General features: G+C 41.3%; 2 protein-coding genes across 5 annotated transcripts in view; one reads left to right on the top strand and one right to left on the bottom strand.

The window, feature by feature from the left end:
- Positions 1–7,890, top strand: part of LOC103474219 (voltage-gated inwardly rectifying potassium channel KCNH7-like) — a 61,849-nt gene extending 53,959 nt beyond the window's left edge. For all 4 annotated transcript variants that reach the window (XM_008425045.3, XM_008425051.3, XM_081615634.1 and 1 more), the window contains 4 exons: positions 1,596–1,880; positions 3,228–3,387; positions 5,015–5,204; positions 5,406–7,890. In XM_008425045.3, coding sequence (XP_008423267.2) covers positions 1,596–1,880; positions 3,228–3,387; positions 5,015–5,204; positions 5,406–5,660 — 890 coding nt within the window. In that variant the 3' untranslated portion in view covers positions 5,661–7,890. The remainder of the gene's footprint in view (positions 1–1,595; positions 1,881–3,227; positions 3,388–5,014; positions 5,205–5,405) is intronic.
- Positions 7,887–14,785, bottom strand: LOC103474249 (grancalcin-like). The gene is made up of 8 exons (XM_081615659.1): positions 14,627–14,785; positions 13,347–13,589; positions 12,823–12,892; positions 10,298–10,341; positions 10,063–10,210; positions 9,696–9,809; positions 9,529–9,587; positions 7,887–8,459 (listed from the first exon to the last, which is right to left on the bottom strand). The coding sequence occupies exons 1-8, from the start codon at positions 14,648–14,650 to the stop codon at positions 8,433–8,435; spliced, it is 729 nt and encodes a 242-aa protein (XP_081471785.1). The 5' UTR covers positions 14,651–14,785; the 3' UTR covers positions 7,887–8,432.
- Positions 14,786–16,834: the final 2,049 nt, after the last annotated feature.

Below are 16,834 nucleotides of genomic sequence, written 5' to 3'. Positions count from 1 at the left end.
TCCAAAATATCAACATGGAACCCAGATAGTAGGTCAGAGTCTCATATTCAAAGTTCACAGGATAAAGTTTCTGACCTTCTATTGCACAGCTGTTATCAACAAGCTAGGCTCGCTTTGACAAACTTTACTTTAGGAAGAATTACTCTATAGGCTTGAGAGCCCACGAGTGTTTAGACATCAGTCGGTGTTTTATGTGGCCACAAGCATGTGTTGATCATCAGGACATCTGTTGTAACAAGGACATTTCCCTGCACCTGTGCACCCAGAACAGGTGGAGCCGAGTCAAAAAAAGACGCTCCTCTGTGGGCCTAAAAATGGTTCAACACACAGAGGCCTGCAGCACAACGCAGCACACTGCAGCACAACGCTCACCTCCCCCGTTAGCAGGTCAGAGCTGCAACATGAGCTAGGCTGGCTGAACACCGGCATCATGTGGAGTTTTTCTCACTCCAGACTGTCCTCAGCTAAAACAAGCAGCTGGTTTTCCACCTCCTGTTATCCCTTACACTGTAAATCTTCACTTTTGTAAGTTATTCCAGGGGAAAGTCAAATCTGCGCAGGCTATGAATGTGTCATAGCTGAGATGTGTAGTGTAGATGTGTATTTTTGCATGTAGTTTTTTTTTTCCTAACCAAATTTAGCTTCAGTCAGAGCAGTATCAATTTTGACTTAAAATGAAATATTACCGTTGTTAATAATTTTTCTGAGTTTTGTTCTGTCAAAATGTCGACATTTTGCCTAGAAATCCAATATGGCTGCCACACATTTCTTATTTCTCCATTTTTAAGAGGTTTAATAAAGTCTGACTGCATTTCAAAATGGCCGTCTGCGAAGACTGACGAAGCTCCGTCTCCGTTGGTTGAAAACAAAGCAGCAGTTTTTAAGAGTAGTAGATCCTGAGTGACACTATTGTGTTGGTGTTGCTGATGGCATCACTTCAGTCGATTCTGCCGACTCTCAGCAGTCAGAAGATTAGAGTCGGAGGAATTTGTAAGACGTTCGACTTCTCAACCCCGGGTCTCTGCTCTCTCACCCCCAAGACGGGAGTGGCTGTAATTTGACTGCCTGTACACAAAGATGAGTCCACACAGCAGCACTCGGCATTCGGGTCGGCTTCAGAACAATTTAACTGGTCGTCATGGCTACAAGCATCTGTGAGTTTACCACCACAGAGAGCACAGACTGAGCAAACTGATCGTTTTATAACCAGCACACACGGGGAAAACATTCACATTGGTTATGATTATGAAAGTTACTAATTACCACTTTCTAAATCTAGAACCATTCTTCTTTGCCAAATTGTTCAGGCTCAGTTATATTGGATTGGGAGCATCTATAGTTTTTCTTTTTTGAAGTCTTAGATATTAACTTGACCCTACTTTAAACTTTTGCATAAAATCTCAAAAACAAATCATTTCTTGTCCTCTTAATATAAAAACAAAGTGTGATGTATAATTGCCTGAGTTCTGAGGACATTTAGTTGATGTTTGTCCTCAGTTTAACCCCCAAAGCAAAGCCAGTCTCCACCTGTTGTCATCCCAGAGGAAGTCTGAGCGTAGAACTTCCTGTTCCCTGATTACCGTTTCTCCCTACAGGCTCACACAAGGAGCCGGCAGCCCCACACTGCGACGCCAAGAAGGGCCGCGGCGTCCACGCCTCTTCGCCGGCCGAGGACAGGAGAGAGTCCGCCGAGGAGGGGGAGGAAGACGAGGACGAGGATGAGGAAGAGGAGGAAGGCAGGGAAGAGGAAGAGGAGCAGAGGCCCTTGTGTTCTGGTGTGCTTGGTTACCCGGTTGTTAGGGACCACACCCTGGGTCTCGGGCTGAGCGGGGCTCCTGAGGCCCAGGCTGAAGGAAACACACAGAACCAGGAATATAAAGGTGATTCTGTCCTTCATTCAGGTTCATTTAATAGTGAAGAGTGACTAGTTTTTAAGCAAAGACAATCAGTGTTGTCTTTGCTTAAAAACTATCTGATTGGACGCTGGTAAAGACTAAATTGTGCTAAAAGCAGTTAGCCTATGAGGAAAGCTGTTAATTTCTAAAATAGCATCTCTATGCTAAATATGATGTAGCAGCAGACGTCAACAATGCTAATGGTAGCATCCTCTGTTCCTGAAACACTATAATGTATAAAAAATTAAACGGATAACTATGTCCATTTATTTTTGATTTAGCACCAAACAGTGTTTGTGAATTAAAAATGTTGCTTGTTTTGTACATGTATACTTTTCAAATAAATTCATTACTGACCTGCAATGAACTTGATAAAAATGTTTAATCTAGTCCCAGCACTGATGTGGTAAATATTCATTCAAATTAAACTTGTATAAAATCAAAAATTCTTTACCTTTGTACAATTTATTAGAAAGAAGTAAAAATTAGTGTCACACTTTACTTATGTGATGATTCTAGATGATGATCAGTGTTAAAGTGAACAGTAACTCACTAATGCACAGGACAGAAGGAACAAAATAACACGTGTAAAGTTTGATTTGTAACGGGAGATCTGGGCAGAACTTCTCCACGTTCCCACGGCGACTACGTTGTGTCTGCTGCTTCATTTTCTCCAAACGGAACAGCGTCACCGCCTTGTCGGCCCACAGAAACCTGCAGCTCACATGCCGTTACGCCGCTGGCATGCGAGATGAGGAAACGGTGTCAGCGCGTTGATTTGATAGTAATATCCCATAATTCAGCTGTTACAGCTGTAAGAGGATTACTGCCAAGGTAGAGAGCAGTGATATTGATTACAGCCCAGGGAGGGAATGTCAATTTAATCTCCAGCCATTCATTTCTGAAAGGAGGCAGAAGAAATCTCCTGCTGAGAGCCCAACTGGCTGAGGGCGTTCTTTGGTGCGGCAGAGAGATTCAGAGAAAAATTTATGGAAAGTATTTATACCTTTTCAACTTTTACGCAGTTTGTCACATTACAGTGCTGCTCTTCTTGACCTTCTATGAGATAGATCAACACTTTTTTGTCCATCCCCTTCCTGAAGCATGGCAGTGGCAGCATCATGTTGCTCCCTTCAGCAGGGGATTGTGAAATAGGAGCTTTTTTGTATTTTTCAGAAATAAAAACCTAAAACATGAGGCGTCCATTTTGATTTTCAAAACTCACCTAATAGTTCAATTAATCCCTTTTCTATGCCAAAATGTCAAAAGTTCAATACGTCTGACGTCCCCCACCAGGCACAGGGTTTCCACTAACCTCCCATCTCCTCCCAGAGCTCCAGGCAGAGGACTGGGTGCCGCCTCATCCCGGCGCGGCAGCGGCTGAGGAGTCGGCTCAAAATCGAGACACAGCCGGGGAGGACGACAGCGACACGGACCTCACCTACGGGGAGGTGGAGCAACGGCTGGACCTGCTGCAGCAGCACCTGAACAGGTGGGAGCAGGTTCAGACGTCAGGATCTTTACCCGGCAGCCCACTGCTGCGTTTGACTCCATTTCTTGTAATAGGCCTTTTTATTTTTCATCACCTTCCTCTACAGCTCACAGAGCAGGGCCCATAATATAAACTCTAATTGGCTGAGAACTCGCACATACATTTGAGACCAGACAGTGGAGGCTAATGCAGGGGGAACAGTGAGCGGCTGGCGGGGCTCCTGGCTGCTGCTCTGATCCAGATGAGGGTGAAGCAGCCAGGCAGAGGCTATTTATAGAACGCTGCTACGAGGTGCAGACGTCACGGCGAACTCGCACAGTGCCGGAAAACGACTTCCTGAGCTGCTTTTTTCTACTATTCAGCCATTGATGCAATGTTGCATAAACTTTACAGTGCTTTAAAAAAGTATTCACAGTAAAACCAGAAATTTTGATCAATTTCTTTGATCAAAATTGTCAATAACTAAGTAGCACATAGTTATTGACAAAGAAAATGTACTTAGTTTATCAGTCTGCAGTTTAATGCCAATATAAGTGCAGCTGCTCTGAATATAAACCAAATTGTTTACATGGTATGACTGAAAAGGTGAACATTAAGATGAAATTTTATTGTTAATTATATTCAGGTTAAAAGCATTGTAATGTTAGTTTGCTTTAACTAACCCATTATTTGTTACTGTTTGAGCAAACAGACCATGTCTTGAACATAGTCATAAGTTAGAAAACAAATAGTTTGGGTTTTTTTGTCCATGCCTGGTGATGATAAATACTCACCTGATCATCTGGAGGATTTCAATTCAAGCAGTTTTTTGTGTTCAGACCCACATGAGCTGCAGCTGGAGGGTTTTCAGACATCAGTTTCCAAAGTCACTTTAGTCCTTGATAATATTTTCTGTCTGCTTTTAACACGTCAACTTTGGGTACACCGTGTTCTTTAAGTTGTCCATTTTCATTTGCCATAATGATTCTTCATCATCTGTCATTATTCACAATATTGATGCTGATCAGTGGCTCTTGCAGGACTTAGTCCCTCTGAAGAGTCACCTGGCAAACTAATGAGATGGCATTCAGATTGACATCACAGTCTGTTCTCTTTGCATGTACTTTGTGTCATAAAATACAAAGTTTGTAGCAGGGACAAGACGAAGGGTAATATACTTCTATTATAGAGGGTAACGTATCAGATTGGAAGTTCAGTGTCTCCCTCTAGTGTTTTAAGTGGGTGTTGACAGCCGACTTGTATAACCGATGGTTTTCAGCAGATCTGATTGATGCTCGCTCATTTTCATTCCTTTAATTTCTCCCCAGTGTATGTTGAGGAAACGATCCTGATTGCTGCAGCCGCAAACTCAGAGCAGCTCAGGCACAGCGAAAAGTAAATAAATAATCTGTAGTGATGAGATCACAGCAAGAGCTAAGTAGTTTAATGCAATCATCTCTGCTAATGTTTGGCTTGGTTTAGGAATTAAATAGCTGCAGAAGGCTTGATTTAGGACGACAGATGTGTTCATTTGTTTTCTCATCCAGGTTTGCTCTCTCATTAAGTTGACTGATGAAACCCAGACTGATGAATTTCCTCACAGAAAACCATTTGTGTGTGTGTGTGTGTGTATCGTATGTGTGATCAGACTGGAGTCCCAGATGACTGCAGACATCCAGGCCATCCTGCAGCTCCTCCAAAGGCAGACCGCTGCTGGCCCCCCCGCCTACAGCACCGTCACCTCCAGCCCCGAGTACCACAGCCCGCCCATCAGGGTCCAGCCGGCACCGGCCATCCAGACGGACCTCACCCTGGACCCAGCTCCGCCTCTGCCACAGGTAAACCGGAATGGGACAGTGTGTGTTAACACACTGCTACAGTCCAACACCTTGTCTCAAAACTTTTGTGTTGCCTTTATTTTTCTACCACAGCTTTTCAGTATTCACTCAGTTTAAATCTGTAGAAGTGGTGCTTTTGTTTTAAAAATAAATAAATAATCAGTGTGCTACCAACACTGTAACCTTTTCGTTGTTCCTCAGGGCCCCGACTCAGAGAGCTCTGCTATGAAACCCAAAGACCCCTCTCCAGTTGTCCACACACAGACTCTTCCAGCAGGGCTGCTGGACAGCGCCCCCTACCCAGAGCAGAGAGACATGACTAGTGGCAGCAGCGGTCCAGCCACACCGGCGCGGTTCCCGTCGGGGCGGCAGGCTTCCCTCCCTGACGTCCCCGGCAGCTCAGGAACGTTGGGACTCCACAGGCCCGTGTCTGACCCCGGCCTTCCAGGACAGTAGCCCCGCCCACAACCCTTCGAGACTAAAGGTCTTCTCTTAAGCTTGACTCAGGGTCTAAGAAAGAGACTGAATTATGCAAAGGATTAAAAACTGTAGATTTTCTTCCATTCCTTTTGAGAACATCTCTGAAGCCCAGCCCTCCCCAGCTCTGATCTAGATGTACAAAATCCATTTATACTGAGGTATTTATACTCTATATTATTAAACATATGTAAAGTCATCATCAGCTATCCTGTACATAGTTCAAATAGACCACTGCCAGCAACACAAAGCACCTAATGTGCTACTTCTAGATATGCATGATCTACGTTCTCACGTTTTCCGTTCTGTCGCATGTTCCTCACACAGGCTGCAACTCCCGAGGCGTTCAGGTGTGATCGGCATGCTCAGAATACTGTAGCTAGTTTTCTACATCTATACCCTCTACATAGGGAACAAAGCTACTTGAAACTCACTGAGGCATTACCGCAAAATAATACAGGCCCTACTTTACCAGAGCTTAGAGGTTACGTTAGCGCTTACACTTTCTAGAATTTACCAGCTAACCTCAAAGTTCAGAGAAAATATGGCATGCATTATGTGACGCTGCCCTGTATTGTAGATTTTACGCCACCGCTTTAAAGTTGGAACTGTTTTTGCCCCATAAGATCTGTGTGTATATTTAGCGTGCCTACAGTCCACCACAACCAGAAGAACAAGACCTCGCCTTTTGAGAGCAATAATGACGGGCCAGTGCAGGCAACACTGGTGGACCTGAACCTTACAACCATCTGAACAGAGAAAAACCTACTTTTAACAATAAGGAGCTCGTTTCTGATACATTCACTTGCTTTGTCATTGACATGTCATGTAGGACAAATGAGTTAAAATCGACATCATCCAATTTAGTGAGAGCTTCAGTTAAATTGGTTTTTAGTACATTGTGTTCGACAGATGCCCTGTTCCTTTAAGTGTCATAGTAACACTTAAAGGGAAAAGGATGCGACGGTGATAGCGAGAGACCAAGGCACTCGAATACCCTTAAATCAACTTTCTTTTCTGTCATTGAGAGCAGGACGGTGCATGCTTTAGGTCTTCCGTTGTTTTCTGAGAAACTACAACTTCCTGAAAGAAAGTATAATCAGAAAAACTAGAGATAAAAAAAAAAGTTTGGTCATAGCTTTATTCGCTTGCTCTAGCCTTCATATACAAATAGGGTTAGCTGTCAGATACTCTACCATCATTTTAACTTGATCTGCATGCTGAAGTGGATCCGATTCCAGCATCAACCCCAATAAACATTCTGGGTCTCTATATAAACAAACAGTCAGCACAACATCCAAGACCTATTTTTCGAAACTGTACCCATTTCATTGGTGGTTTGTGTTTCACGGTTTCTGAGCCTGTTGTGGGAATGGATGCAATACATCACCTCTTAATGTAGCAAGGCAGAAAGATGTTTATCCTATACAACGGTGTGAAGAAGATGTTTTACATCATGTTTCATTTTGTATCAAACTAATTTTATTTTCAGACATATAGCCAGAGTAGATACAAACTGGAGTCCTCAAATTTCATTTGTCAAAGTTTAAAACCATAATTTTCCTCAAATGGCCATGCTGGTTTGGCCTTTTAATTCATGTAACAAATGAAAACTGCCTTTTGTATTAACTCAGGTTATATTTTCCATTAAAATTAGTTTGATCTGAAAGTAAACATGCAAAAACAGAAAGCTGCGAGGAGACCAACCTTTTCCCAGCACTGTAGAGTCTTTGTTTCTCCATCCACTTATTCTGCATGCAGAATTAGGCTAGTTTTTACCCGATCCCTCAAATCATACCAGCAGAATATCTAAAATTATAAACAGACAAACTAAGGACATCAAACAGACCTAAAGAGAAATTGTCCAAGTATTTCCACCAGAGCGCCGCCTCTTTCCTTTGATCATCTGTCTTGAGACACAGAGCTGAGTTGCCGGCTCGTCTGCTGAACTTTTGATGGGATTTGCAAACTTTTGCACAGAGAAGCAACCTTGCTGTACTGGATCTAAATGTCACTTTTTAAATCTAGTGCTGTTCACAATTGTTTTTATGCATTTTTTTAAACGTTTGCCACTGTATTTTATACAATGCGACACTTAACAGCTACTCTGAATGTTTCTGTTCTTAACTATATTTAAAGAAATGAAGTATATTGTGTAAATAGACTGGGAAATAATGCACAATTGTATAAATGAATATAGAAAAATTAATGATTGTAATGTGTTTATTTTAACAAAAATATGAATTTGTTACAGAAGAGGGAGTGTTTGGCTTTGAGTGTGAGATTTCAGGCACTACCAATAATCACAGGGTAAACATGAATAGCAAATATCTAATGTGATCTTTTATGATAAACATAGCTGAAAATGGTCATTTTAAATTAAATCACCACTTTAGGATAATTTCTTCTACAATCACATTTCACAACATGCACTGGAAACTAACTATAAAAAGATATACTTCAGCATATATTCTGATTATAATGGCACAACAGGTGTAAGTACATTCCTTATGCATTAGTTCATTATACGTATTCCAAAGTAAAAGTAAATTAGATTAGCAGGTGTACAGTGAATTGTCCAAAACTCCCCTCTAATGTCAATAATGCTGTCTGCGTTTGCATTACAAATATCCAGCGCAAACGTTACAAACATGGAGTTGTTTCCTGCCGTGTGATATACTGGCCGGCTCAAGGTGCTGACCTGACTGCCCTGGACGCTCTGACCTCTGGTTGTGGGGCAGGAGGCGGGGCTTAGATGGCCATTGTGCACAGAATGAACTGTAGGCAGAAGACACAGAGGGAGAGAGAACGGGTAAAGCACATTCAGCAACAAGCTGACAGATAAAGCTGCTCTGTTGTCTTTAATCACAGCACAAAGTCCAAATGTTGCACCATCAGATAACATAGCAGGTCTGTGCATGGAATTATGGGAAAACCTTTATACTCTACAGATACAAGTACTGGCTGCCCAGGACAACAACCATCAAAGTCTAGATTACACCACATGCAAAAACGACTCAAATATTTACTTGTTTTTGCAGCTCTTACAAAAGCTTTAAAGGGCCAGTATTCTAGGCACAGTGCAATTTTATAACTCAAATATGACGTAAAAGAAATGCGACTTTGTAATTTAACAAATTGGGCCTCTGTCTCTTTAAAAACTCCTGTTGAAGACATTCAGGAAGTCATCGCAACAGTTTTCCTCTATCAACCCTTTAGCAGCGTTTTTACCAACATTGCACTGAAAAGTGGCTCAACAGATGCAGATCCACCAGATATTTGCCAATTTCTGCCAGCTAGTCTGAAGGAGTCACAGGGAAGTGCTGCTCAGAGAAGGAGCTGTGCCTTGAAGGGGGGCAGTAGGTCCAAACAAGTTTCACAGAGCTGAATGGTTGCCACAGGAAATTAAAAGATTCCTCAAATTCTTGTCTTTCATAAAATAATGAAAACCTCTGAAAAGTCCATTTTATATAATGCTGCTCCTTTAACAAATATATTTAGAATTTTATGGTACTGATAAAAAAAACAATACATAACTGTAGGAGTACAAGAAAAATAATGCAGATTGCCAGATTATCAAAATCCAATACTCCTGAATAAAACCTTGCAGCCAGTTTCCCTTATTAGCATTTAAAGTTAGATTGATCAGAATCCAACATTACTGAGCTGCAGCTGAGCTACAGAGAAGAACTCTAACTATGAGTCACTTTCCTTCCACTTTGTGTGTCATTCTCCCACAAAACTCCCCAAACGTGTTGAAATATGTGGCCATAAGGTGACAGATGCTTGTGCAAAGCTTCTTTACTGACAAACTACATACTGAAGAAGAAGAAGTGACAGCACTTACGTCATCGTACTGGAAACTGACTGACCCCTGCTGCATGGTGTCTCTCCGTCTGAAGTTGTCTGTAACAGAAAAAGGAAGCGGTGACTACATGAATCAGTTAACAGTGTTTCAAAGCAGAGGTGCTATTAAAGGCTCTGTGAGAAAACCTGAACCAATCAGGTTCTAACCTGTTAGAGCTCGCAGTTTAACGCAGCAGGCCACGTAGTCGTCAAAGTAGATTCTGCCTCCTTTGTTGTAGCGCTTTATGATTGCATTCAGGCCCTGAGGACTGATGCGGTAACCTGATGCAGAACAAATTGGGGGTGGAGGGATAAACCACACAGAGTTCTGGTAAAATGAACCTTGACTCATTTTAAACCAAGTGCATCTATTGAAACACAGGAAGAAAAAAAAATAATGAGTAGTGACGGTTTCCTCTGCAGTGATAAATGGAAGATGAGCTCAGAGCTCATTTGGATCTAAATGAGTTTAATTAAGAGTCGTCCTTCAGGTGCTGTCTGGCTATCCGTCATCGTGAACGCTTCCCGCTCTCACCCATGGCGTTGATGGCCTGGGACATCTCGTGAGGTTCTACGGTTCCACTGCGGTCCTGGTCGAACATCATGAAGTTCTGCTTCCAGCCGTTCAGAGCCGCGAACAGCTCCTTGAACTCGTTGAAGCCCATCTTGCCTGTGAAGTCCCGCTGGAGACGGTCTGGTTAAGTTTTCATAAACGGGTCACGTGTCCAGGTGGAGGTGGGTGGGGGGTGAACCCGTCACACAAAGGATACGTCAAGCATCGCAATCATGATCCTGCAGGTATCCAGGCTAAATGCTGCACAGATAAAACACAAAAAGGTATTCGTTACAAATGCAGCAAATTTACAGTTTAATTTTCAATAATAGTGATTTTTTTGTGTCTCTGAACATCAAGAAACTACTTTAAAATCGAATTTTTATTCCACTAAAATTTGGTCAATAACTAACAGGAATCTGTCTCAACCCATGGTGCTGCCACCACAGCAAACTAATCTCATCTAATATTTAAACTTGAAGCAGCCTGTGAGCAGGAGACTCAGATTCTTTAAAAGAGGAAGATCAGGAACGTCCCATTTGGGAAACGATCAACCTGGATTTTTAGCCAAACCAGGAGGAACTGAGAAAACCTGACTTAAAGGAAACACAATGTTTAACTGATATTCAACATATTTTCTGTTTTAGGTTAAGATGACCAAATGCCAGATTATTAGGAAAGAGATGTCATCTGTAACTTTTTCAAATTCCAAAACTTTACACACATTTCCTCAGTAGTTGGTAGCACTGCCTTTTCAACTTGTGAAACATGTTCAGTAACCTTCCACCAGCTTCTCGCAATAGTTTTCTATAATTTCCTGCAGTTGTTGGAAATCATCCAGGTCAGTTCCAGAAGAAGTCACAGAGTAAGAGTCAATACTTTGAATCTTTAGTCAGGCTGTGCTGGCACAAAATCCTTATCGTGCTCAATTCATCTTAATAACCGTGTTTTCCTCTTTAGAAGAGGGTTATGAAACTCTCTGAACCAGATGCCGAGAGGGACTCTTGTAGAATAAAAGCACACAACTCATCTGAAGTTTAATTCTAGTTCTTTCCATTTTTCTTCATCCCTCTTCACACCAGTGAACCACATGCTGCAGTTGTGCTAAAGTCTGAAACAATTTTCCAAACATGGGAGTGACATTCCTCCTTTATCTCTTGGTAATTGTAATGTTTTATAGCCTGAAAGCACCTTTTCAATAAAATATATTATTATTAGAGATGTGTCGATCAGGTTTTTTCCTGCCGATACCGATCACATAATAATTTTTTTTTTTTTTTATCATTTATTATCACTACCGGTTACATTATGTGGAAAAAGGAACCATTAATTCACCTTATTTTAGACAAAAACTTGTCTAAAACATTTAATAACTTTTTCCAAGAAGAAAACTAAACAAAACAGGCCTTCTGCAAATTGTACTGCTATCAGTAATACTATCTTTAACAGACTGATGACATATGAAGGCTCTGAAGAGGCTAAATAATGCAAAGAGTCAAAATAAAACCTCTCAACATTGCCAAAAAAATTCAAGCATAAAACTTAACATTCAAAGGCAAAAACAGGATCCATTACAATAAACAATCCTGAGTTACTGAATGAAAACTTCCTGATAGCATGGCGGCTAGCTGATTACTGCTAGTTCTGATTGGCTGTTTCTGACTGAGCGGAGTAATTATGCAGAGCAGGGAGGAGATCGGTTATTTTTTTAGAGATTATCTGTCTCATGTTACATCGCAGCTCAAAGACTTAAATTATTTTGCGGGTTATTTGTTTAGCTTTCTGACCGTCATGCTAATCAGGGTGAGTGTTTGTAGCTGTGCGCTGCTTTATCTGCTATCTGATCCTCCATGTCTTTTTTACTGCAGTGAGCCTCGATGTAGCCAAACTCCGTCAAGTATGGCATTGTTTTTATGTCGTATTAGCTTCGTTGTGTTGATGCATTTTGACGTGTTTCACCCCGAGGTCATTTTCCGCCGCAACACGCAAACGTCCCCATTGACTCAGTGCGTTATAGTTCCACATCGCTTAGGATTTGTTGCTGCGCGTTTGCGCAGTGTGAAGGAAAGAGGAGACCAGCTGCACAAGCAGGCTGCGAATGAGATGCAGGTGATCGGTTTGTGTGATCGGCAACAAGAGACCGAGATCAGCGATCACCGATCATACACTTTTTCACGGAAATCGGCCGATTATGATCGGTGACCGATCGATCGGCACACCTCTAATTATTATTATAATAAATACTTCTACAGCTACAAGCAAGTAAAGTTTCCATGGTTATTGCTTGACGTGGTGGCAGACTTCTGGGTATTTATACTAATTTACATATGTATTTATGGGTGGACGACAGGGCGGACCAGCAGCTGTGCTCTTATTATTTATATTATTAGGTATAAAGAAAAGGTGCGCAGGTATGTACGTGCACACGGCTTTATATATTCAAATATTTTTATAGCACTGCACTTTTCTAAATTTGTTCGTATACCAAGTTTTAGTATGAAACCTGTGCACTCTTTCATAAATGAGGCTCCTGGGCTTCTGTCATTTCTTTATAAAGGTACAGTAACCTTAGCCAAGCTATGGCTCTTATGATTCTGGCATTGAACAAACAGAAACATATGTTGCAATCCCCAGTGATCTAAAACAGGAAATGTTTATTCGTATCTAATGCCAGACCGTGAGAAAATGAGTGTTTGTAACTATCTGGTTTCAGCCATCATACAGAAGCATAAATAAACTTACGGTTGTAGCTGCCAGTGAATCCAGCCTGAGTCAAACACCTCTGGAGCTCTTCTGCGTCCACCTCTCCATCCTGCACAGAGAGTGAGACCACTACAGGTGTTAAAAAAAACTAAAGATGTCTCTAAGGTTTAGAGGTGTGGTTGAAGCTGTTAGTCGTAGATTCAGCAGTTTGACCCCAGACTGCAGGTCTTCATTCTCTTCTCTCTGCCCATTTCCTGTCTGATTACTGTGAATAAAAGACACTCGTTTTCTTTTTAATCTACCAGTTTTTTCCAAACGGATGGATTTGGAAAAAAATCCATCAGTTTTTGAATATGAATATGATCCCCTGATCATATTCAGGGGATTCAAATACAAAGTTAATAATAATAATAATTTTAAAAAACAATTATTGTTCATCTGCTTTTTCATAACTAACTTCCCCATTTTCTGGGGAAGCGTAAAGACTTCCCCAGAAAACAGAACCCATATCTGTGTTTTCAAGAACTTCTCTCTGTTTGGACTTGCAGCCCACCGATGCTCACCTGTCCGGCGATAGCGGTGAAATAACCCCACATCGGATCGTTGGCAGCTGGGGTCGGGGCGCCGTATCCACCTGGGTAGCCTCCTCCTGCTCCGTATGAGCCATATCCTGGCTGGTGTCCTGGGCCTCCCATGTGTCCGCCCATCGGACCTCCCATGTGTCCACCCATCTGCCCGGGCATGGGACCTCCCATGGGGCCCCCTGGCATCCCTTGCTGTGGCATCCCTGGCATGGGGCCACCATACTGAGGAAATGGATCAAACAGGAGAGAAATTCAACCTCTAAACATGTAACAGCAGGATCTGAACTTCAGACAATAATGACACTCAGACATAGGTGAAAAGAATAATTGATGGATGAAATGATGAAGAACAGACAGATGATTGAAGGATGACTGATTTGGTGACAACCACAAGGCTAAACAAATGGCTGGATGGACAGAATGATATAGATGGAGGACACTAATGGACCAAATGTACAGACAGGTATGTCTAACTTTGGCTTGTGATTTTTTTCTGCTATCTGCAAAACAAATCATCTCTTGAGGTCAAAGTGCATCTTAAATGTTGAAGTAATGAAGTTTGTAACAAGTCTGTAACTTGTTAATGCAACACATTAACATGTAAACTACGTTAATGGACGTCGCCGAGTTTAAATTCCACCTCCTTAACCAGAACGCTGTTACCTCGTGTATGACGTCAAACCCAGCATGAGTTGCGACATCCGAGATGTATGGAAAGCTTGATAAGCTTCAACTCTGACCTATGGCTCATCCAAAGCGCGGTAAACCATGTCTGACGGCACCTGGTCCACGCCTTTCACTTTGTCACGTGACACCTTCATTCACAACACCTCGTTTATTTAGATTTAAAAGACACCAATGGATGCATTGAGCTCTTTATTTTGTACTATACCTTTAGCATCAAATTCTCCAGGGGATTTAGGCTAAACATATTTAACTGAAAATTGTAGATAACGTACTTTACTGTTTTAAATAAACTAAATATCCAAATAAAACCCCTTTTATGACGCAGCGTTAACGTAACGGGGTTTTTTCACCCGGAAGTCAGCATTTAATTTTAGCATGCAGCAAATACCAGAACCGTTGCTCATTTACTCTCCTCAACATGAAATACTCCCATTTCTCCCTCAGAACAATTGAGGCTCAAAACTTTCCCAGGAGGTTACGGGCTAGTCTGTCTTTCTACCCAACTAAAGTTGGTATCTTGTGGGGGGGAAAAAACAAAAGACAAACACATTCGGACATATTATTTTACTCACCCCGCCGTATCCTGGATAAGCCATTTGATTACACCAAATAAAATCCTTCGAGTTTAATGCTTTCAGGTAATAACTAGCACTGCTGTTTCGAGGCGTAACAACTTCCGAGAAGTGAGAGTAGTTTCTACATCACTTCCGGCCTGCGAAAGTCGGAAGTGACTGATGGCGCGGCGAACCAATGAGAGAGGAGAATCAGTTTAAAGACCCGCCTATCTGCTGTTTTAATTTCTATGGTCCAGAACTGAAAGTAGCAGTTTTATTTGAACGAATTCTATATCAGATAACCCACAACTCATTTAAGACGCTAACATGACTGTGAAACATAGTGTCGGCAGCATCATGCCGTGGGAACCTGTAAAGCTGAATTATAAACATTGACGTCTAAAAGTGTTTGACAGGTTAATAACAGGCTAACAAAGCTTTTACCTTAAATATATTTGCCAGTATTTTTCCAAATTGTTAGCTGTCTTTATAATGAGTGATAAGCTCATTTCGATGAAAAATATATGTTATAAAGGATTCGAGTCACAAATACGCTTTTGGTTGGTAGAAATACATCTATAAATAAATGTTTCATTTTAAGAGAAATTGAAGGCTCGCTGTCCATTAACCACTAGATGGTGCTATTGCAATCTGATTGAAGGCTTACAAACAGCACTCAGACTTGAATTTCCTCACTGAATAATTGAAAAAAAGAGGGACCCATCTTCACAGCAATCATTACACAGAGGTTACAGCGATTTCCTAGATTCCTCAAGGCAACAAGACATCATTTTAATACACAGAAACACATAATAACAGACATTTCAATTCAATTGAAAATATTTTAATTAAATTCCACATATAAAATAATTCTAGATGCTCTAAACTCTAAAGCCAGTTGGTGTAAGGGTTGTCTAGAAGAGCAAGCCAACTACATAAAGTAATTAACCACTCATAATCAAGAAGCGAGCGGTGACAGAGGAAAGGAAATACTTCCTTTCAACAAGAAGAATCCTAGAGCAGATTTCTTTCCTGTTGCTACCAGTTCATTATAAACCACCACAAAGTAAAGTATAATTGTGAATTGGAAGGTGAACGGGACATGGTTTTAAACATTTTTACAAGTAAAAATCTGGAAAGTGTGTCAGTACACCTTTACAACATGTACAGACCGAAATGTAGCGCCATCTATCAGCTCTGACCAGCATCACTGAACCTGATAAAGCCTCTTCACAACATGATGCTGCCATCACCATGTTTCACCATGGGAATTGTTTGCTTAGCTGAATGTGCCCCATTAGTTTCAGTCACGCGAAAGTATTCTGCTACAAAGTTCAATTTTGGTTTCGTCTAGCCAGTCCCAGCACCTTTTTACACATGTTTGCCAAAAGCCATGTTTGAAATACAACAAACGCTCATCTTGAAAGGCTCAAGTAAAAAAAAAATAAAAAAATAAAAAATAGAAAAACAAACTTTGCGCTCTCCCTGACCAATCTACAATCAAAGCAAAAAGTATCAAATTGATGCAGCAGGTACATTACGTCCTACTCCTGAGTGCACAGGCAGTAACTTCCTGTTCCTGTTAGCTTTGTGGTGCTTTGTGGTTTTAACTGAATTCAGTTCCATTACTGGGAGGTTACCGCTTTCTCCACACAGGGGGATTCCAGCACTCCTACACTGATGGCTGCAGGGACCGTGGACATGAACCATGATAAGAACACAAGCTCGCAGCTAACAGGTTCATTTATTGAACCGTTTAACTTTTTTTTCTAAGTGACAATGCATATGTTACATTTGAATGGAAACAGTGTTTAGTCTCTTTCAAGGTATTCTAGCTTTCTCTACCTCTTTTACTACACTTTGAACAAGGTAATGACAAAAAAAGAGTTGCCATAACAACAATCTGGTTCTCTCAAAAGTATTACGTTTTACAATTTGTATGTGTCTTGTGCTAAAAAATGCATGTGATCGTTGCACATACCAGACTGTATCTATAAAGCATTCTCTGCTTCTCTCCTATGAAGGAAGTCAATTTTGGGCCCAGTCGTTTGTTTTTTCAGTAAATCGTCCCGCCTAAAAATAAATACCACAAAGTATGATATTTATTTTTCTTTTCACACCAATGACATCCAATGGTACCTCCCTGTGGTAACTCCATGCAGTCACCGTTTATCTGTCTGGGAGTCAGTCTCGGTCCAAATTACTTCTTCATTCAAAGGATTCAGG

The sequence above is a fragment of the Poecilia reticulata genome, chromosome 2 (genome assembly GCF_904066995.2).
Source record: "Poecilia reticulata chromosome 2, P_reticulata-male-v2, whole genome shotgun sequence".
NCBI classification, from domain to species: domain Eukaryota; kingdom Metazoa; phylum Chordata; class Actinopteri; order Cyprinodontiformes; family Poeciliidae; genus Poecilia; species Poecilia reticulata.
Note: the sequence above shows the minus strand (reverse complement) of the source record. Positions and strands in the feature narration are given on the sequence as shown.